Source organism: Tupaia chinensis, unplaced genomic scaffold (assembly GCF_000334495.1).
Source record: "Tupaia chinensis unplaced genomic scaffold, TupChi_1.0 Scaffold145257_1, whole genome shotgun sequence".
NCBI lineage: Eukaryota > Metazoa > Chordata > Mammalia > Scandentia > Tupaiidae > Tupaia > Tupaia belangeri.
The window spans coordinates 154,217-173,274 of NW_006205117.1; the positions used below are offsets into that span (position 1 = coordinate 154,217).

A 19,058-nucleotide genomic window follows, 5' to 3' on the forward strand; every position below is an offset into this window, starting at 1 on the left:
TCACAATCCCTTCTTCTCCATTCTCCTCTTGGAATCTTGTGCATGCATGCACATACACCCAGCATGAGTGTAAGCCACTGGGTCTGGGACTTGAACCATGGCCTACTACATGGGAGTCCAGCAACATAACCATTATGCTATCTGCTGGTTCCGAACCCCTCTCTTTTAATCGTGCAAATCATGTAACTAATTGGCATCTTGAAGTTGTATACTTGTATACCTGTAAACAGACATTAATTTTATAAATGATTGTAAAAATACTAGAAGTTAAAAAAAATTAGTGAAAAATATTATGGTAGTTTGAAAAGGATAACTACTGTACATACTTCAAGAATTACTCTCAAATATGCTATACTTAAACAAGTCAAACATACCTCTTCTCTCTGTCTTCCTGTTATATATAATATATATTTAAAATGATGCTTATAAATACTTAAAGTTAAAAGTTTTTATATTTTATATAAGTCCATAAAAATATATAAATTGTATAATATTTGATAATATATAATACATATATGTTATTTAGAATTGCTGTCTTTAAACTTTTTAAAAATGTTAACAACTTACTACAGAAATACACTGTTTAATCATACACTTAAAAAAAAGAATTATTTATTTAATTCCATTTGTTATTATTCTTGTTTAATTTGAGCAGAGAGAGAGAGAGAGAAAGGGAAAGTGAGAGAGCAAGCCACCAGATCTGGGACTTGAACCATGGTTGGCTATATGGGAGTTCAGCTCCTTTAACCACCATGTCACCTGCCCTCCCCCAGTAACATACTTTGTAATAGATTATGCTAGTATTATATTTTAGTTATATATTCTTAGAACAGAATTTTATGGTTAATAGCTTAAAAAATAGAACTTTATAATAGGACTTTGTATTTACGTAGATTTTTAAGAAATATGCTTTTATATAGATGACATTCCGTTTCTGTATTTCTAACATCACAGAAAATAATCAAATTAATATGACTTTCTGTTTGTATAAATTTTAAAAACCTGTTTTTTATATATTTTAAATTCTATTTCTGTATTTGTCACATCATAAAACATGGTCGAATTAATAGAGGAGAGTTTTCTTCTAGATTTTGAATGAGAGCATTATTTCCATAGCTAGAATTTAAAATTGATCTTGGTAAGCTTTTAACTGGGTTGGTTAAGAGCTCAGAGTCTAAAGCCTCCATACAATAATATTTTTTTCACCATCCTGATTTTTTTAATTACTGTATTTAATTTATTCTGTGTTTTGATTTTCAGTATTTTCAAATTCTTGGTACTAACAAATGCAATTTAAATAAATTCTGAAAGATGCAGTTTAGTATAATTTATAGGATGTAAATGGTACGCATTCTATCTATTGGATTGAATGAGCAAAATACTATACATTACTTTAAAAGTAGGTACAAGCAGGTGGTCTGATGGTTATGTTGATGGACTCCCACATAGCTGGCATGATTTCAGTCCCAGACTCGGTGGTTTGAAACTCATGCCAGGCTCATGTGCATGCCCAAAATTTCAAGAGGAGAGCAGAAGAAGAGAAGGGAATGCAGTGTGGCCACACACCGTTGGGGGTGATTTCTTGCTTTTTGTCTTTCTGTCTCTCTGGGAAGCGCACATGCCCTATAGTAAAAATCTCTTAAAAAAAAAAAAAAAAGAATCAGAATATATAAATGTCAGTCAAAACCAGCTACATGGCAATACTAATACTTTGAGTAATGTACCTTTATGTAAGTTATAATGAGCTCTGATAACAGTTCCTCTGAACAACTTTGATCTTTTTTTGTAAGAAATTGTCTCTTTTCTGCTACACTTTGAGCATTTGCTAAGCTAATCTCATTTATTCTTTTTAATAGGATTATACTGACAAATTGGAATTTCTATAGATAATGAGTTGTAGAATTTGAGACTTTGAGGGAACCGGAGAGATCATGTTGTTCAACAATATATATCTATATTTAAGGAAAGCATTTGACAATGTACGTTGATTTATATGTATATTTTTAATGAACAATATGGGTACATAGATGGGTACATAGTAGATAATGTTAATAGATAGGGGGTAGTTGAGTAGATACAAATAAATTTTGTTAGTGACTTTTTGCCACCTTGTAGGAGGTCCTTTGATGGGTGTGCATTGGCTCTTCTTATCATATTTATCAATTGTTTGGTAGTAGAAGACTTGAAAGGGAAGGAGTATAGTGTTGTAGTTAAACTCACTAGTTCATGTGTTGGCAACATGAATTTGCTACATGTAGCTTCATCTTACTACATCTGGCAAGTTATTGAACTTGGTTGTGAGCCTAAGCTTCCCTAGCAATTGAAATCATAGTGATTGCCTCATATGAGTGATCTGAAAATTAAATGAAATGGCCTTTATAACAGCATAATACACTTAGATATTATGAGAAGTATTCATAAATACATATTTAATTCTTAATATCACTTATTGTCATTGCTAAATTTATTTATATATGTATGATATGAAGCTCAGATATATAGAAAGTGCCAGAGACAAGATAAAGCATAGTTATTAATTTTCATTGTAAAAGATCAAGAGTTTTGTTAATTATGGATTATTGAACAGTGTTATAGATCTAATTCCATTTCCATTTTAAGTTTTTTTTTTTTTTGAAGACAAATAGAATCATTCCATTCTAAACATAGCTGTTTGGCAGATTTCTTCACTGGTCTATCCTTCTGTCAACATCTGTTCAGTATCTGCCTCAGTGCTAGGGAGTTAAATTAGCCCAACATTTTAGGAAGATTATGTAAAAGGAGTCTGAGACTCTGCCCTCATGGGTTGAAAGAATTAGATCCATTTATTAGTGAAGAAACATTACATTAAGAGTTAATAGATCTTTTCAAATATCTCAGAGTTTATGAGATGGAAGGTGAGTTAGCTTTTCCTGTTTATTATTTCTAAAGTTTAAATTAAAGTTATTAAGTAGAAGTTACAAAGTAGCAAATTTTAGCTCAAAGCTCAGAAGAATCTTGCTGTTGTGAAAATTGTTTTACAAAGCCATGTGCGTTTACTTATAAGATATGAAATGCCTCTGTTGATGCCTCTGTTGAGGTATTTAAATCAGAGGTTACAGGCATCTGTTTCACCTTCTTCCAATGTACAGAATATTAGACTTTAGGAACGAATTCTGGGTAAAGGATCTATGAGTTTTAATATAAAACTTTTTCAGTTTACATTAATGTAAAACTTTTAAAATTAGGATACTAGCAGCAATTTATAGGTATGACTGTGATTTTTTTTCTTAATAGAACTTAGAAATATCTAGAGTTGTAGATACCACAAAAATGATTATGTTAATTAAGCAATAGTTACATTCAAAATTATAATGATCAGTCACCACTAGATGTTATTTAATGTATCAATAAAGAAGCATATATATACACATTACTATATCTCAAACTTTGTAAAAATATATTGACAATGCATTTTAATGTAGCTTTTTTATAATTCTCCTCTTTTTATTGCCAGGGGATGTGTACTCTCACTAGATAGAGACAGAGAGAAAAAGAAAGCATCCCTCAATTGTTCATGGTCAAGCTACAATCCTTTTCCTCCATTTCTTCAGGACTTTGGGCACATGCACACACATGTGCCTGTATATTTTCTCAAGATCCCGGGGCAAGGATTCAAACTGCAGTAAGCCATAGGGGATCAGGTCCCCTTAACCTACAGAGCCACTGAACTAGCCCCCTATATTTTACCTATTCAAAAACATCCTGAGAAGGGGTCATAAACTTCATTGCAAAAATAGTTTACGACACCAGAAATAAGCTGTGATCCAATACTTTTAGAATGATATTGATAAATATCTTTGTAGTTTAAGATTTGAGAGGCCCATATAAAGAGTTGGTTCTGCTGTATATCTAGGTACCATAGACTAGTTCACCATCTTTTCTCTGCTCCTAACAACTAATGGTAATATATTACATAGTATTATCAGTATAAGTGGTTTAATACAAGAGACCTGACCATGCCTGAGTGTGTGCGTGTGTACATGTGTTAAATGTAGTGTTTGAAGTATGGGAGATATTATCCAGATTATGTGTGTGTGTGTGTGTGTGTGTGTGTGTGTGTATGCACATGTTCATGTGTGTATTTGAAAAACACTGAAATAGAATTTTAAGCTGTGTTTTAGATCTTCACTGAACACAAAGAGTGCATTCTTTGTCATTATTTTTGACCTATGAATATTTTCGACTGACTTCTAAAACTGATGAGTAGGGACATTTATTGAGAAAGCTATTCATATGACTTTAATAATATGCTTATTGTTATTTAGTTTTCTGAAGTGCCTTTATGTTTTGTTTGTTTTAAAGAATCCTGATACAGTCCATCCTAAAGAAGCAACTCCATCATCTACTTTCACTGGTATTCGACCTGCACGAGTTGTGTCTTCTACTTCTGAAGAGGAAGAAGCATTTACTGAGAAATTTCTTAAAATTAATTGTAAATATATTACCAGCGGCAAGGTAATGAGTGATATTTTAGAGAATACTTTGAATAGTTCTTAATTTATTACTCAAATAAGACAGTCTGGTACTTAAATTTTAAGTCATGTACTGACATCAGCAAATGCTTGAATATTTTTAAATGGTATTAGTGATATTATTAGTTTGCATTAGCATAGACCTTGCTCATAACTGTTGCCGTTGTTAAAGATAATAGAATATAAATAAATTCACTACAGTAGGCACAGCTAATTTGCTGTTGGTAAAATACTACAAAGAGAAAAGACCACTACGGCTACTTTTTGAGGGCTAACTTTCACACACTTAGTATACCACACAAATAGAAAAATATTTAAGTTTTAATTAATATATCAATTCAAAATAATAATGTTAAATAGGAAATCCTATTACTGCTTCACAGGAAAAACAATTCAGAAAAGATTAATAAGTTCAAGGTTTTCTGTCATGGCTAAAATTGAAACCTTCTTTGAATCTGCTTTATCTGCTACACTTTGCTGCTTTTAAAGGAAAACATTCCTAGAACATGGTGTCTTCAAGAAGAAATGTGGTGTCTTCATGGAAAAGATATATTATGAGTAAACTATTCATAGATTTTTTAAAATTTTTGCACTGAAATGAACTTGTTCTTAAATTCATTTTTTTCTAAAGACTTTTTGACTTCTACTTATGTGGTACAGTAACTCAGAGTTAGAAAATAAATTCTAGATTTTGCTTAGAAAGACTGTAATGCTGACTTTAGAAGTCACATATAACAACTTACTTTATAATCAATTTATAAATTAGGTATTTGAAATAACAAGCATTTAGTTTTCTTCCCTAATTGATTTATAGCTACATCTTAAAGTTCTATTCGGTTTTCATTTTCATTCAGTTAAAAATATTTTCTCTTGGGACCAGCAGTTAGCATAATGGCTATGTCGCTGAACTCCCATGTAGTCGACCATGGTTCAGTTCCTGGACCCAGTGGCTTAAACTCACACTGGGCGTGTGTGTGTGTGTGCCCAAGATTCTGAGAGGAGAATGGAGAAGAAGGGATTGTGGTGTGGCCATCCCCCCTGAGGGGTGATTTCTCACTTTCTATCTCTCTGTCTCTCTCTGTCTTTCTGGTGAGCGCACATGCCCTATAGCAAAAACCTCTCAAAAAAAAAAAAATTCTCTTGATTTCTTGTTTGATCCTTGGAATATTTACACATTTGAGTTTCTAAATACTTGGAAATTTTCTATATATCTTTCTGTTACTAATTTCTGATTTAATTTCACATAGTTAAGGGAACATACTATTTTATTTAAAGGTTTCATTTACTGAGGTCTGTTTTATGGTCAGAATACAATTTATCTTGTTAAATGGTACATATATACTTGAAAATAATGTGTATTCTCATATTGCTGGGTAGGGGCTGGGTAGAATATTCTAAAAATGTCAGGTAAGTTGGATAACAGTGTTATTCTTGTGTATCCTTGCTAATTTTCTGTTTTATCATTTATTTATAGAATAATATTGAAATATCTCACTATAATTATGGATTTGTCTGGTTTCTCCTTTCAATTCTATCATTTTTTGTCTTATACTTTGAGACTCTACTATTGAAACTCTAAGTGTAAAAATGTTTAGAATTCTTGATAAATGGATTTATTTGTAATTATGAAAAACTCTATTTTTGGTAAAACTCTTTGCTGTGCAATCAACATTGATAGATATCAATCATGCCATTTTAGCTTCCTTTTGATAAGTATTAAAAAATAGTTGTTCTGGGTCAGCTCCATGGTCTGGTGGTTTAGAAGCTAAATCCCACATGTTCATGTACCAGACCCTGTGACTTGTAAAACATGTGTCCTCACCAGAGAGAGAATGATGTAGAAAGTCCCTCCCCTAGTGGAGTATGGTCATGGCACTATCCCTTTTCCTCCCTTTCTACATCCTTTTGGGATTCTGGACCTGTAGAATATGTCCCTGCCATATTTTCCAAGATACCTGGGTTAGGAATTGAACTGCTCTTGGCCATGTGGACCCAGCTTCCCTAACCACCAGGTAGCTATTAAAAGTAATTTTAAACATAAGCAAAAAGTCTGTATTTACCATTTTGTATGTTCTTCATTGCTTTGTGTAGACCCAAATTTCTTCTTTATTTTAAGAATTATTTCTTTTATTTATTAATATTATTCTTCACATGGGTTTGCCAGAGATAGAGAGGGATAGAGGAAGAGTGAGAAAGCAAACTACCAGGTCTGGGACGCAGTCAGCCATGTGGGAATTCCAGTGCCTTAACTACCACACCACTTGCTGACCCTCTTAAACTTCTTATAGAAGTCAGTTGATAATAAATTAATCTTTTTTTTTTGTGTGTGTGTGTGTGTGTGTGTGTGGTTGTATGCATAAAGTGGTCTTTATTTTTTCTTAAAGTTGACTCATATTTTTGTATTTTATCAAAATTAATGTGTATATTACAGCTTATTTATTTTAGTTTATTTCCTCCTTGAAACAGAGAGACAAACAGATAGACACATGCAACAGGATCTTCATACCACACTCATATCCAGTCCCAGATGACCTGGATCATAGTTGCATGTGTGCACCTGGCATGCTCAGAGAGGGCTCAGAATATTCCAAGTCCTTTCTCACGTGGGTCCAATTGCATTACCACTGTACCACACTTGGCCTTAAATGCTTTTATAAAAAGCGATTTTTTTTTTTTAATTTTGTACCATATATCTTTAAAAGTTTCTTTTTTTTTTAATTAATAGACCCTATTTTTTGGAGCAGTTTTAGGTTAATGGAAAGTAGAGTTCCCAAGTATTCTCTCACACCTCTCCCCAGTTTCTCCTATTACTAATATCTTGCATATGTGTGTTATATTTGTTATGATTGATAAACTCTCAGGTTGTTGGAAAAATCATGATATGTTTTTCTATGCAAAAATGCATTATGACTTTTCTGACAACCAGTAGTATTCAGACAATAAATAAAGTCCACAATTTGCATTAAGATTCATTCTTGTGTTGTAATTTTATGGACTTCGACAAATGTATAATGACATGTATCTATTCGGTCGTTGAGAAAGTCATGACACGTTTTTGCACAGAAAAACAGAAATATGCGTCATGGCTTTTCTGGCAACCTAATACAACAATGTTATATAGCATAGTTTTATTGCCCTAAAAATCTCCTGTGTATATCTATTCTTTTCCCTCCCTCCCTTTCTCCTCCAAATGCCTGGTAATTATATTTTTATTGTCTCTAAGGTTTTACCTGTTTCAGGGTGTCATGTAATTGGAATCGTTTAATATAATTGTATGTTTATTTTTTTGAGAGGTTTTTGCTATAGGGTGCATGCACTCGCCAAAAAGACAGAGAGACGGAAAGCAAGAAATCACCCCCCAGCGGGAATGGCCATGCTGCAATTCCTTTTCCTCCATTCTCCTCTTAGGATCTTGGTCATGCATGCACACGCACCCGATGGGAGTTTAAGCCACCAGGTCCAGGACTCAAACCGCAGTCAACTACATGGGAGTCCAGCGACATAGTTGTTACACTAACTGCTGGCCCCCTAGAGAGACTTTTGCTAGAGGGCATGTGTGCTCACCAGAGACACAAGAGAAAGAGGGGGGATAGACACACTGCAATCCCTTCTCCATTCTCCTCTCAAGATTTAGGGCACGAAAGCACACATGCTGGCATGATTTTCAAGCTGCCGGGTCTGGGACTCGAACCTGAGTTGACTGTGGGAGTGCAGCGATGTAACCATTACACCATCCGCTGGTCTCACAAACTATTTCTGACTCTCTGGATCAAGGAATTGTTTCCTCTTATCTTTTTGAAGCTTGTTTTTTTCCTTAAGTCCTTCAATGGTTCTGTACACATAGGTGGCAATCAGTAGTCAGTTGCAAGTTTGAATGTGATTTATAAAACTTTGTTACTTGAATAGTATTCGTCACTCTTTTCCTTTCTCTTTGGCTTGGAAACTCTCCACACAATATGCTGGGGTAGTCATAAAGTAATTTTATTTCTTTCTCCATATTTAGGTATCATTGCCTAGCATGTCAGTATCTGTAAACTTTTCATTTATTTTATAGGTGTTTATAGGCATGTGTTTTTAGGCAATATTAATTCTTGGCTAGATGCACAAGTTCCTCTGCATGTATCTGAATAAAAACTTTAATTAAGAATCAAAGCAGAGAAAAGTTATTGGCAGAATTAGGAATGCCCACAGCCTTATATTCTTGGAGCATAATTTCTTGTTGGAGGCTGGCTATGCTTATTCTAGATGGTACAAGAGAGTAAGCAGGAAATGAGACTTTCTCAAACAAGTTTTGTTTCTTCTTTCATTTTTCTACAAGATGATTATAGTAAAGGTTATTTACATAAAAAATATGAGAACATATCAACAGTAATTTTTTTTTTTAAGAGAGAGATTTTTGCTGTGGGGGGAAGCATGCACTCACTGGAGAGACAGACAGAAAGTCAGAAATCACTCCCCAGGGCAGATGACCATGCTACAATCCCTTCTCCTCCATTCTCCTCTCTAGATTTTGGGCACACACCACACCCATGCCCAGCATAAGTTTTACTCTGTCAGGTCCAGGATTTGAACCAGTGACATTACTCCAGCAACATAACCATTATGCTGTAATGGGAGTCCAATGACATAACCATTATGCCATCTGCTGGTCCCAACAGCAGTAATTTTAATAGTTAAATTATTGTGGTCTTAAAACAGAAAGAAATCAGTACATGTTTTTCCCTCTGCTAGGATATGTTCCCACTTCATGGTCTTTTATCTTTTATTATTTACAGAAATACTTTACTGTAAGTGGCGACACTTTTTTTGCAGATAGATTTTCTTTTCTATTAGAAATAATTTCTCCTTAGATGATTAGTCAGGTAATTGCATATAAGGAAGTAGAAGTCGTTAGTACTAAATAATCTGTACCAGGGCTAGCAGGTGGTACAATAGTTAAGGCACTGGACTCTCACATGGATGACCTTGGTTCAAGTCCAGACTCAGTGGTTTGAAAATTACACCAGGTGTGTTTGTGTGCATGCCCAAAATTCTGAGAAAAGAAAGGAGGAGGTGAAATTGCTGTGTTGTCATCCCTCCTGTGGAGACATTTTTCAGTTTCCCCCTCTCTGTCTGTCTCTATCTTTCTCTGGCAAGTATATGCACCCTATGGAAAAACCTACAAAAAAAAAAAAAAGGAGAAGAAGAATCTGTGTTTGAAGTTTTTAAGGTCACACTGATTAAGAAAATACTTTAATCGGAAACCTCTTGCTCACAATAGTCTTACTATAATGTTGATAACATGTCTAGAGTTATGAAACAATATTGAGAAACAATGAAATAGGAATCCTTTAGTGTGAGTCAATGATTTTAGATTTAGTTTTAGTCAAAAGAATTGAAAAATGATTTTCTCAAGAGATTTTTATGAATTTTATGTTGAAATGTTTCTCATGGTCATCTAACAGGTTATCACAAAAAGCCCCAGTGTATGGAAACCTTGATTGTGTAGCAGAGGGAAAGAAGCATGAAGAATACACATATGCATCCTTTCAATAATAGCACATAGGGGTGGATTCCTAGAAAGTAACAGGAGCAGATTGGTCATTCTAGTGAGTAGGGCCTTTCAAACCTTCAATAATCCAGGAAGCAGTATAGTTTTGAAAGCCTTTTCAAATGACTTACAGTTAACTACTACGATTATAGTATTAATGTGACAGGAAAGTAAAGTAATCTTCATTACACTGAGCCTTTTCTGTCTTACTTAGCTAAAAGTCATTGTCTTTATGAAAATCCTCTAAAGTAAAAAATAAAATATAAATACGCTGATAAACCAAATAGTAATAGTTAAAGCACAGGTGAAATTTATAAAATTAAGGGTGACATAGAGTTTGTTTTCCTTATTTAGCTGATTGCTTGGTTTAATTTCTTTAGTAATTTAAGTGTTTTTTTGTTTGTTTTATTTTTGGTTTTGTTGTTTTGTTTTGTTTTTGCGGGGAGAGGTTTTTGCTATAGGGTGCGTGCGTGTGCCAGAAAGACAGAGAGACAAGTGAGAAATCATCCCCCTGTGGGGATGGCCATACCACAATTCCCTCTCCCCATTCTCCTCTCGGGATCTTGGGCATGCTCACACAAGCACCCGGCATGAGTTTAAGCCACTGGGTCCGGGATTTGAACCTTGGTCATCTACATGAGAGTCCAGCGACAAAGCCATTACACCAACTGCTGGTTCTAGTAATTTAAGTTTGCAGAAGGTGAAAGAGAGAAGGTTTATGAAAGATGGGAGATTTTTAACATTTTTTATAATGTATATACTTTCGATTATCTATTTCTTAGACTATTCCTGGCAATATAAATGTTCTCTGGAGCGTACTTTATCATCTGTCATTGAATTGAATTGACATATGCTCTAGGAATGCAAATTAATGTATATAAATCTAATTAAAACATTAATGGAAAGAAAAATGGACTATGGTTTATTTCTCCTTATTTATGTAATCCATGGTCTGAACTAAAGGAGGTACTATTCAGAGTTTCAGATTGATTCTCTTTGCCTCTTCAAAATGCATACACACATACATTCTTCTCTATGATAAGTATCTTTTATTATTTTTGCCAGAGTGTGGGGGGAGAGAGAGACAGAGAAACAAAGTATTCCCAGCAGGACATGGCCATGCCGCAATCTCTTCTCTATTTCTCCATCCTTTAGGATTTGGGTCATGCTTGCACATGTGCCTGGTATGCTTTTCAAGCCACTGGGGCCAGGATTCAAAACACATGATTGGCCACATGGGATCCAGCTCTCTTACCTACTAGATATCTGGGTCGGCCCTACGTGATCACTTTTAAAGACTTGTTTACCAAAATTCAAGTTTTGGCTTCTTAAAGTTAAGCTACTATGTGTTTTATTCTGTTCTTGTTTTGTAGAATGGAAGTATCTGAGAAAAAGTGAGGTATAAAGAACAGAATTTATTTGACTTACGATTCTAGTGCAGGAAAGTCCAGAAACATGGGAAAAGTCCAGTCCAACATGTGGCTGACTTTTTATCCTTTATTGTAACCTGCCTGACAGAAGCAGGGAGGAAGGTAGGCATATGAAGAAAGAGAGGAAAAAAGATCTTGTAGAAACTAACCCATTCCCTTGAGAGGAAGAACTTGGCATTAGTCTATTAATGAGAGCAGTGCACTCATGATCCACACACCACTCTCTAGGCCCTGCCTCTTAAAGGTCTCACCACTGTCAACACCATTATATTGGGAACCAAGTTTCCAGCACATGAACTAATGTAGGCAGCAAACCATTTTCAAACCATAATTCTAGGTAAATTTGCAGAGATTAATATGGAAGGGGAGGGTATGATACTGATCAAGCAGAGTTTGTGTTTTTCTTTTTCATTTCAGAAAATAAGACAACTTCGAAGTAACTATTTGGTTTATTCTTAGAGTTCCGTGCTTCCTGTTCATTTTTACACTCAGAGTATAGTGGGATGAGAGTTAAGAAGTAGAATTAATGAATGTTCGGCACCTTGATTTAGGGTAATGTTAGTTTGTGATTCAGATGCAGAGGGAATATGATAAAAAACATGGACTACTTGGAGTTTGAATTCTAGTTGTTTAGACTAAGTTGCCTGGCCTCTCTCAACCTTCATTCTTCAACTTTTTTTTGTTGCTAACTTCCAGAGGGCCAGTGTGCTTGCTACAGAGAAACAGAAAGAGAAAGGGAGAGAAAACGCCTTCAATGGAGTGTGGTCACACCACAGTCTCTTTCATTTCTCCATCTCGTCAGGGTTTTGGACACATAACCCACATGTGCCTTGCATGCTTTTTAAGCTTCTGGGCTAGGATTTAAACATTAATCATCCATATGGGATCCAGCTTCCTTAACCTTCAAACCACATGGCCAGCTCGAGACTTACAAAATACAGTGAGATGAGAGTTAAAAATAAGATGAACAAATGTTAGGGACTTGATTTGGGTGATGGTAGTTTGTGACTCAGATGCTGAGGAATGACAGTGAAAAAGCATGAACTGCCTGTATTTTGAATCCTGGGTATTTAGAATGAGTTAACTGGCCCCTCTCTGCCTTAGTTTTTCTACCTATAAAATGGAAATTACTATATCCACCTCATGCCTGTGACTTTGAAGATCAGGTGAACAATGTGCATGTAAAGCATGGTACATACAAAACCTTCAAAAAATTTATTTGTTCTTTGTAAACCTTAGTTTGTGTGTTTGCACAATTAAAGTGTTAGATTTTTCAGATTTGTATCATTATTTGTATAGATATATTTAAAATTTTATTTATTTTTATGGTGAAATTTAAAATAATTCCTGTGTGTTTTAGAGGTCATCTAATCTACCTAATGGTACAGATAAGCAAATAGGTCGGATGCTTTTCCAAGGTTACATACCTAGATAGCAGCAGAAACAGGTTTTGGGTTTATTTTTCACTTTTCATTTTACAAGTTTTTGCCATAGAATGTGTGTGCTCACTAGAGAGAGACAGAGAGAGGGAAAGTGAGAAATTACCCCCTGGGGAGGTGGCTTCACCTTAATCTCCTTGGGGTTTTGGGCATACACAAAGATGCACCCAATGTGATGTTCAAGCCTCTGGGTCCAAGACTTGAACCTCTGTCAGCCATGTAGGAATTCACTGGCTTAACCACCACATCACCTACTTTCTCCCAAAAACAGATGTTTTAAAAACATATTTGAAGGAACTTATATTCTTTCCCCTATGGATTCAGTTATCAACACATTATTTGCTAATTTGTCTGTACTGTATACATGAAATCGTATTTGGTACTCATATAGGAAGAAAAATGCAAACTAATGTAAAACATGGCTCATGCCTTGTAGAACTTTACAATTCTTTGTTACTGAAATTATTTCCCTGATATGAGATAACTTGATATTTTACTAATAGAAAAGTGTAATTCCTGACTTTGATTATTTTTTGGGAAATATGATATTCTTTGTATCTTACTGTGGAAAAGAGGGTAATACACTGGAAGAGCTTAGGTTTTATTAAAAATATTTTTATGAAAATGCCATAGTGGGGCCAGAAGGTGGCATGGTGATTAATGGGGCTGGACTCCCACATGGCTGACTGTGGTTCGAGTCCTGGACCTGGTGACTTGCTTTCTCACTATCCTTCTCTCTCTGTCTTTCTCTGATCAAACTAGAAAACAAAAAATGAATTTAAATAAAATAATATTTAAAAAAAGAAAAAAAATCCCATAGTTCTTGAATGTACTATATATGATATATGTAAAAATAAAAATCATATATGCTACATATATATATATATATAACATACACACATACTAGGTTAATACATTTTATATATAGGTTTGTATATCATACATATATAACATGCAGACATACTAGGTTACTGTTATATGTATGTTATATATGTATATAAAACACATTCTAGGTTATATATATCTGTATGTCAATATATATATGTATATATATGTGTGTGTGTGTATATATATGTATATGTGTACATATATATATCAGAAGAAAGAAAATCAGTAAAATCTAGGATCAGAAGAAATTTAGTAAAAACAGCCAAACACTGAAATTTTAAGATTTGAAGATTAAATGTTATTTTCTTTTTTCACCTTAGGGCACAGTCAGTGGTGTGCTGCTAGTTACACCAAACAATATAATGTTTGATCCACATAAAACTGACCCTTTGGTTCAAGAAAATGGCTGCGAGGAATATGGCATCATGTGTCCAATGGAAGAGGTGATGTCGGCTGCAATGTATAAAGACATTTTGGATAGCAAAATAAAGGAATCCTTACCCATGTAAGAGTTGTATTTATATTCCTTTTCAGTTTTATTTTATCTAGATAGTTGACCATGATATCATACTCAACAATTTTTAGGGTTTTTTTTTTTATAGCTGACTATCAATAATGAACAAAGTAGATACAGTATTACAAAAGTTATTCTTGATGAACCTGGAACAGTAAGGAATTATTTTAGGTTTATATTTGTATATTTGGTTAGAGGCTGATATTTGAAAAGTAACTAGTGATCACTGAATTCATTGTTTACTAGTCCCTTTTATTCATACAGCGTGAAGAATTCTAAATTATCTCGATGAGTAATTACTGTCATGGGTAGTTTTCAAATGTTCCTTGCTAGTGCCTGAAGAGTAGGATGTGTGATTTGAGAGAAGCTAGCAAAGCCATGATGTTGCTACAGACAGAATCGCATTATTTTTTATTTATTAATTTATATGTTTGCATTCTTCCCCAGAAAAGTATAAAATATAGGAAAGAAAACCCATTAGTTGCACAAATATAAGGAATTAACCTTGGGATATACTGATAGGAGATTTGTATGATGTAACAGAGGTGTGAGATTGCAAGTTAGGCACAGACTTTCAAAATAATATTCTCGAAGAAAGTAATGACCAGAGAAAAAAGGAGGAATGAGAAATAGTATAGCAGAAAGATAAAAGATAGATATGCCATGACTTTGTCAACAATTGAAAGCTGGCTTCACTGTAACTCATACCTGTAGATATTTATGCACTCATATTTATATCCCTGTATTAGCCTTAGCCTACAGGGATAATGTTTTTTTGTTTTAGTTATTAACCTTTGTGGGGCAAAACAACTTAGGAAGGAAAAAAGAAGTAAATTATTTTTGCTTCTGAGGGAGACTGGGTGATTTGTTATGATACCGAAGAGATCAAATAAAATCCCTTATTCAAAAAGTCTCAATTAGAACTTCCACCTAATGGACACTATTTGGTCGTTGTAAACTTATCTTTAGAGATACAGGTAATTCCTAAAGGTGTCATTATTATTTTTTTAAGTTATATTTATAGATTATCAAAGTCAGCTTCAGAAATTAAGGAATATTGGGGTGTGGGTGGAGGGATGAGACAGTGGAAAGGTTATCATATATATACATAGGTTATCATATGTATATTAATATGTATTAATATATTAATATGTATTATATATATACATATGACATATATGTATGTCAGTTGGGTGTGCCTAGTGTCACAGGTTTGTGCTGCTGTACTTTTCTGTGTTATGACACTTTGGGATTCTCTTGTGTACAGTCCATGACTATTCTACAAATATGCTCTAGGGCTCCTCCCCTTTTAGATCACTGTTTTATCATTCATTGTCACTTGGAAAGACCATGCATTTGATCCAAAAATATTAAAATTCCCTCAAAAAGAAATATTTTTAAATCCTGTTTTATGGGTTTACTCAATACAGTATTTGGTATCAGATGAAATAAATAAAGCAAATGGTCTTGCAGAATAATGTCAGTTATGACAAAAATGTGGTATGAGGTTTGATTGGTTTTCTTCTGTTTTATACTGCTTCGGAAGTTGATTTCCTAGGTATTGTGGAATTGTAATATATTGAGCAGCAGAAGCATAAACATTCATCCTTTCAGCCTATTACAACTCTTAGGGTACAGCACTTATTTAAATATATATATCATATTAAATTTATTATCTATCTGTTATCTGAGGGTCTCAGTTTCTTTAAATGTACAGATCCAATTGGTACAATTTCAGTTTCTCTAAACTTTAGCTAAGTTCTAGGAACTTTATATGCAGTTTAAGTGAATGACCAGTAGATGACACTATTGCATACTTAATGACACAAATTAGATGCTTTTGTTTTTTAAAATGAGTGAGATAAGGCAGCATAAATATGAATCAGTATTTCAACTGACTAATACTTTAAAAAGGAAGTTTTACCTATCTTGGTTATAAAAATTATGCCTGCTTGTTCCAGAGGTTTGAAAAGTATCAAAAAAGAGAACAGAAAAAGTCACCTAGCATTACCATATAGAGATAGCCAATTATTTTTGTTTACTAATTTTCAAGCTTTTTATTTTTTAAATTATTTTAATTTATTGTTATTATTTTAATTTGCTGTAGGGCTCTCATGCTCACCAGAGAGATATATGGGGGAAGGGATCGAGAAAGAAAGGGAAAGTGCAGAAGCAAGTCACTAGGTCTGGACTCAAACTGCGGTTCCCCATGTGGGAGTCCAGTGCCTTCATCATCACACCACCTGCCAGCCCCACTTTCAGGCTTTTTCTAGTTACCATATTTTTCAAGTAATGTATATGCATAAATATTAATACTTTATACCACTAAGAACTCATGGAATTTCCGTTTGTTAAAAGCTACTTGTCTTCATCATTTTAAATGACTGACTTAAATTTTTTAGTATAGATGTTTACTACCCCTTTTCAGAACTTAAAAGCTATAGCTTTTTAATATTGGTACATATGTATAACAAATGCCATTAACATAGAAAACTAGACCCAATTTTGATCCATTCAGTTATCTAATAATCTAAATGCTTTACCTAGAAAAGTTCTCTTAGAACCATTATTAAATGCGTCTGAAAATTTTCTTGAAGTACTTTTGCTTCAGTTCAAAGTTATTTTGGTTGATTTTAAGCCTTACATTTCAGCCATATATTTTAGTTTAATCTTTCTTAGAATATGAAGTATTGTGTGCAAGTTGGTATATACGTATTTTTAATAAATCAGTATTTTTACTTAAGAGATTTAAAATTTTAATTAAAAATTTATGTTTATTTTTCATATTTTATTAATTACTAAATTTTAGAATTATAGCTTTCCCCAGAATTTATGTAATTAATTATTTTCAAACATTACTTGCAAGGAAATCTTACAAGTTTCCCAAATGTTAAGCAATTGATACAGTTAAGCTTAACTTAATTACTTGGTCCTTATAACTAAACTAATAATAGATTTTATAGTCTGTTGAGATGTATGCTACATACTTTTCAAAAAGCATTTAGTTATATTATTCCAATGTTCAGTTTATGAAAAATAAAACCATACAACTTAAAAAGTCTAATAATTTTTTTATTTTGTTTAATCACAGAGAACTAGATCAGTTATCGGGAAGGGACTTCTGCCATTCAAAAAAAGTGACAAGAAGTAACACTGATGAAATAGACTCGAGAATCCGCGATGCAGGTAATGATAGTGCCAGCACTGCTCCTCGGAGTACTGAGGGGTCTCTTTCTGAAGATGTGTTCACGGAATCAGAACTCTCTCCTATACGAGAAGAGCTTGTCTCTTCAGACGAGCTACGACAAGATAAATCTTCTGGTGCGTCATCAGAATCTGTGCAAACTGTCAATCAGACTGAACCAGAATGTTTGATAGTGAAATCAGAGCCGACCAGTACTTCTGGCCACTTAAAATCTGATACTGTACATTCTACAAATGAAGCTGGGACGTTATCTCATAAAGCTGATTTAAATAATCTTGAAATGGCCACTAAGGGAGAAGATCAGGTTACAGGTAATGTTCAAGAAATAACAGCACCTAAAGAGCAAAGCACAAGTATAAAAGGTAATGCAGACCAGGATATTTTTCTTCATGAGAATTTACTACACCAAGAGGGTGAAAAAGAAAATATACCTTGTGGGGAAGCAACAGAACTTAAACAAAAGCAAAGTGATAACAAAGGAAAACAAGGGAAGGAACAAAATCGGGACTCAGAGACTGAGGTAGAAGAACTACGCAAACTCTGGAAAACCCATACTATGCAACAAACTAAACAACAAAGGGAAAATATTCAACAAGTATCACAGAAAGAAATTAAGCATAAAATTGCATCTGCTGATGGACATGTAGAAGGTAAGAACAAGTATACAGTTCATCTTTGTGCATGTTGTCTCCCTCTTTTTTCACTGATGCACAAGCTGTTCTATCTTAGGTCAGTCTGAAGGATCATCAAGTGTCCATGACTCATGTTATTCTGAGAACAAGTTTGCATAATCTCCAGTGTCTGCTGTCCTTTCGTATCTCACAGGTGGATTGTGCACATAACGAGCATCTTTTTACTGTATCTAAATATTCTTAACTCACTGCATTCTATCTTTAAACAATGTATTTTTTGAAAGTTAAAGAAGCTGTGCAATACCTTTGATTACTCCATTTTTTATTTTAGCTAGTAATATGTTGCCTCATAAAATATTTTTTAAATTGTATATGTGGTATTTTAATTGTGACTTATAATTGCCAAAATTGGAGGGGGGGTTTAGGTTTTTGACGTAGGGTATATGCACTTGCCGGAGAGATACAGATAGAGAGAAAGTGTGAACCCCCCCCCCTTTGGGGGGGGTGGATGCTATACCACAATCCTTTCTTCTCCATTCTAGGGATTTTGGATGTGCACACACACGTCCGGCATGAGTTTTAAGCTGCCAGGTCCAATACTCAAACCATGGTTGGCCATGTGGGAGTCCAGCACCTTAAGTACCATGCCATCTGCTGGCCCCAATAATTGCCAAGGATTAATCCTATCTTTATTTTAAAGTGTATACATAAAATTCCACTTCTAGAATTCTTCCAAGTATCCAAAAGTTCCAACATCATCTGGTTAAACATTTTCCTTTATAAAACTGCACTCAGAATAAGTAAAAACATCATTTCTCATTTAGTTCTGTCACTTGGTACTATCAAGCTCTGAAAATTTTTGTAATAGGCTATTTGTAATAAATTGTACCTCTTAACACATTATGCATT

General features: G+C 34.1%; 1 protein-coding gene across 3 annotated transcripts in view; it reads left to right on the forward strand.

Annotated features, from left to right (window-relative positions):
- OXR1 (oxidation resistance 1) overlaps positions 1-19,058 on the forward strand; it is a 104,346-nt gene that overhangs the window by 22,965 nt on the left and 62,323 nt on the right. For all 3 annotated transcript variants that reach the window (XM_006167914.3, XM_006167915.3, XM_014583969.2), the window contains exons 5-7: positions 4,342-4,494; positions 14,119-14,303; positions 17,404-18,167. In XM_006167914.3, the coding sequence (XP_006167976.1) occupies positions 4,342-4,494; positions 14,119-14,303; positions 17,404-18,167 (1,102 nt within the window). The remainder of the gene's footprint in view (positions 1-4,341; positions 4,495-14,118; positions 14,304-17,403; positions 18,168-19,058) is intronic.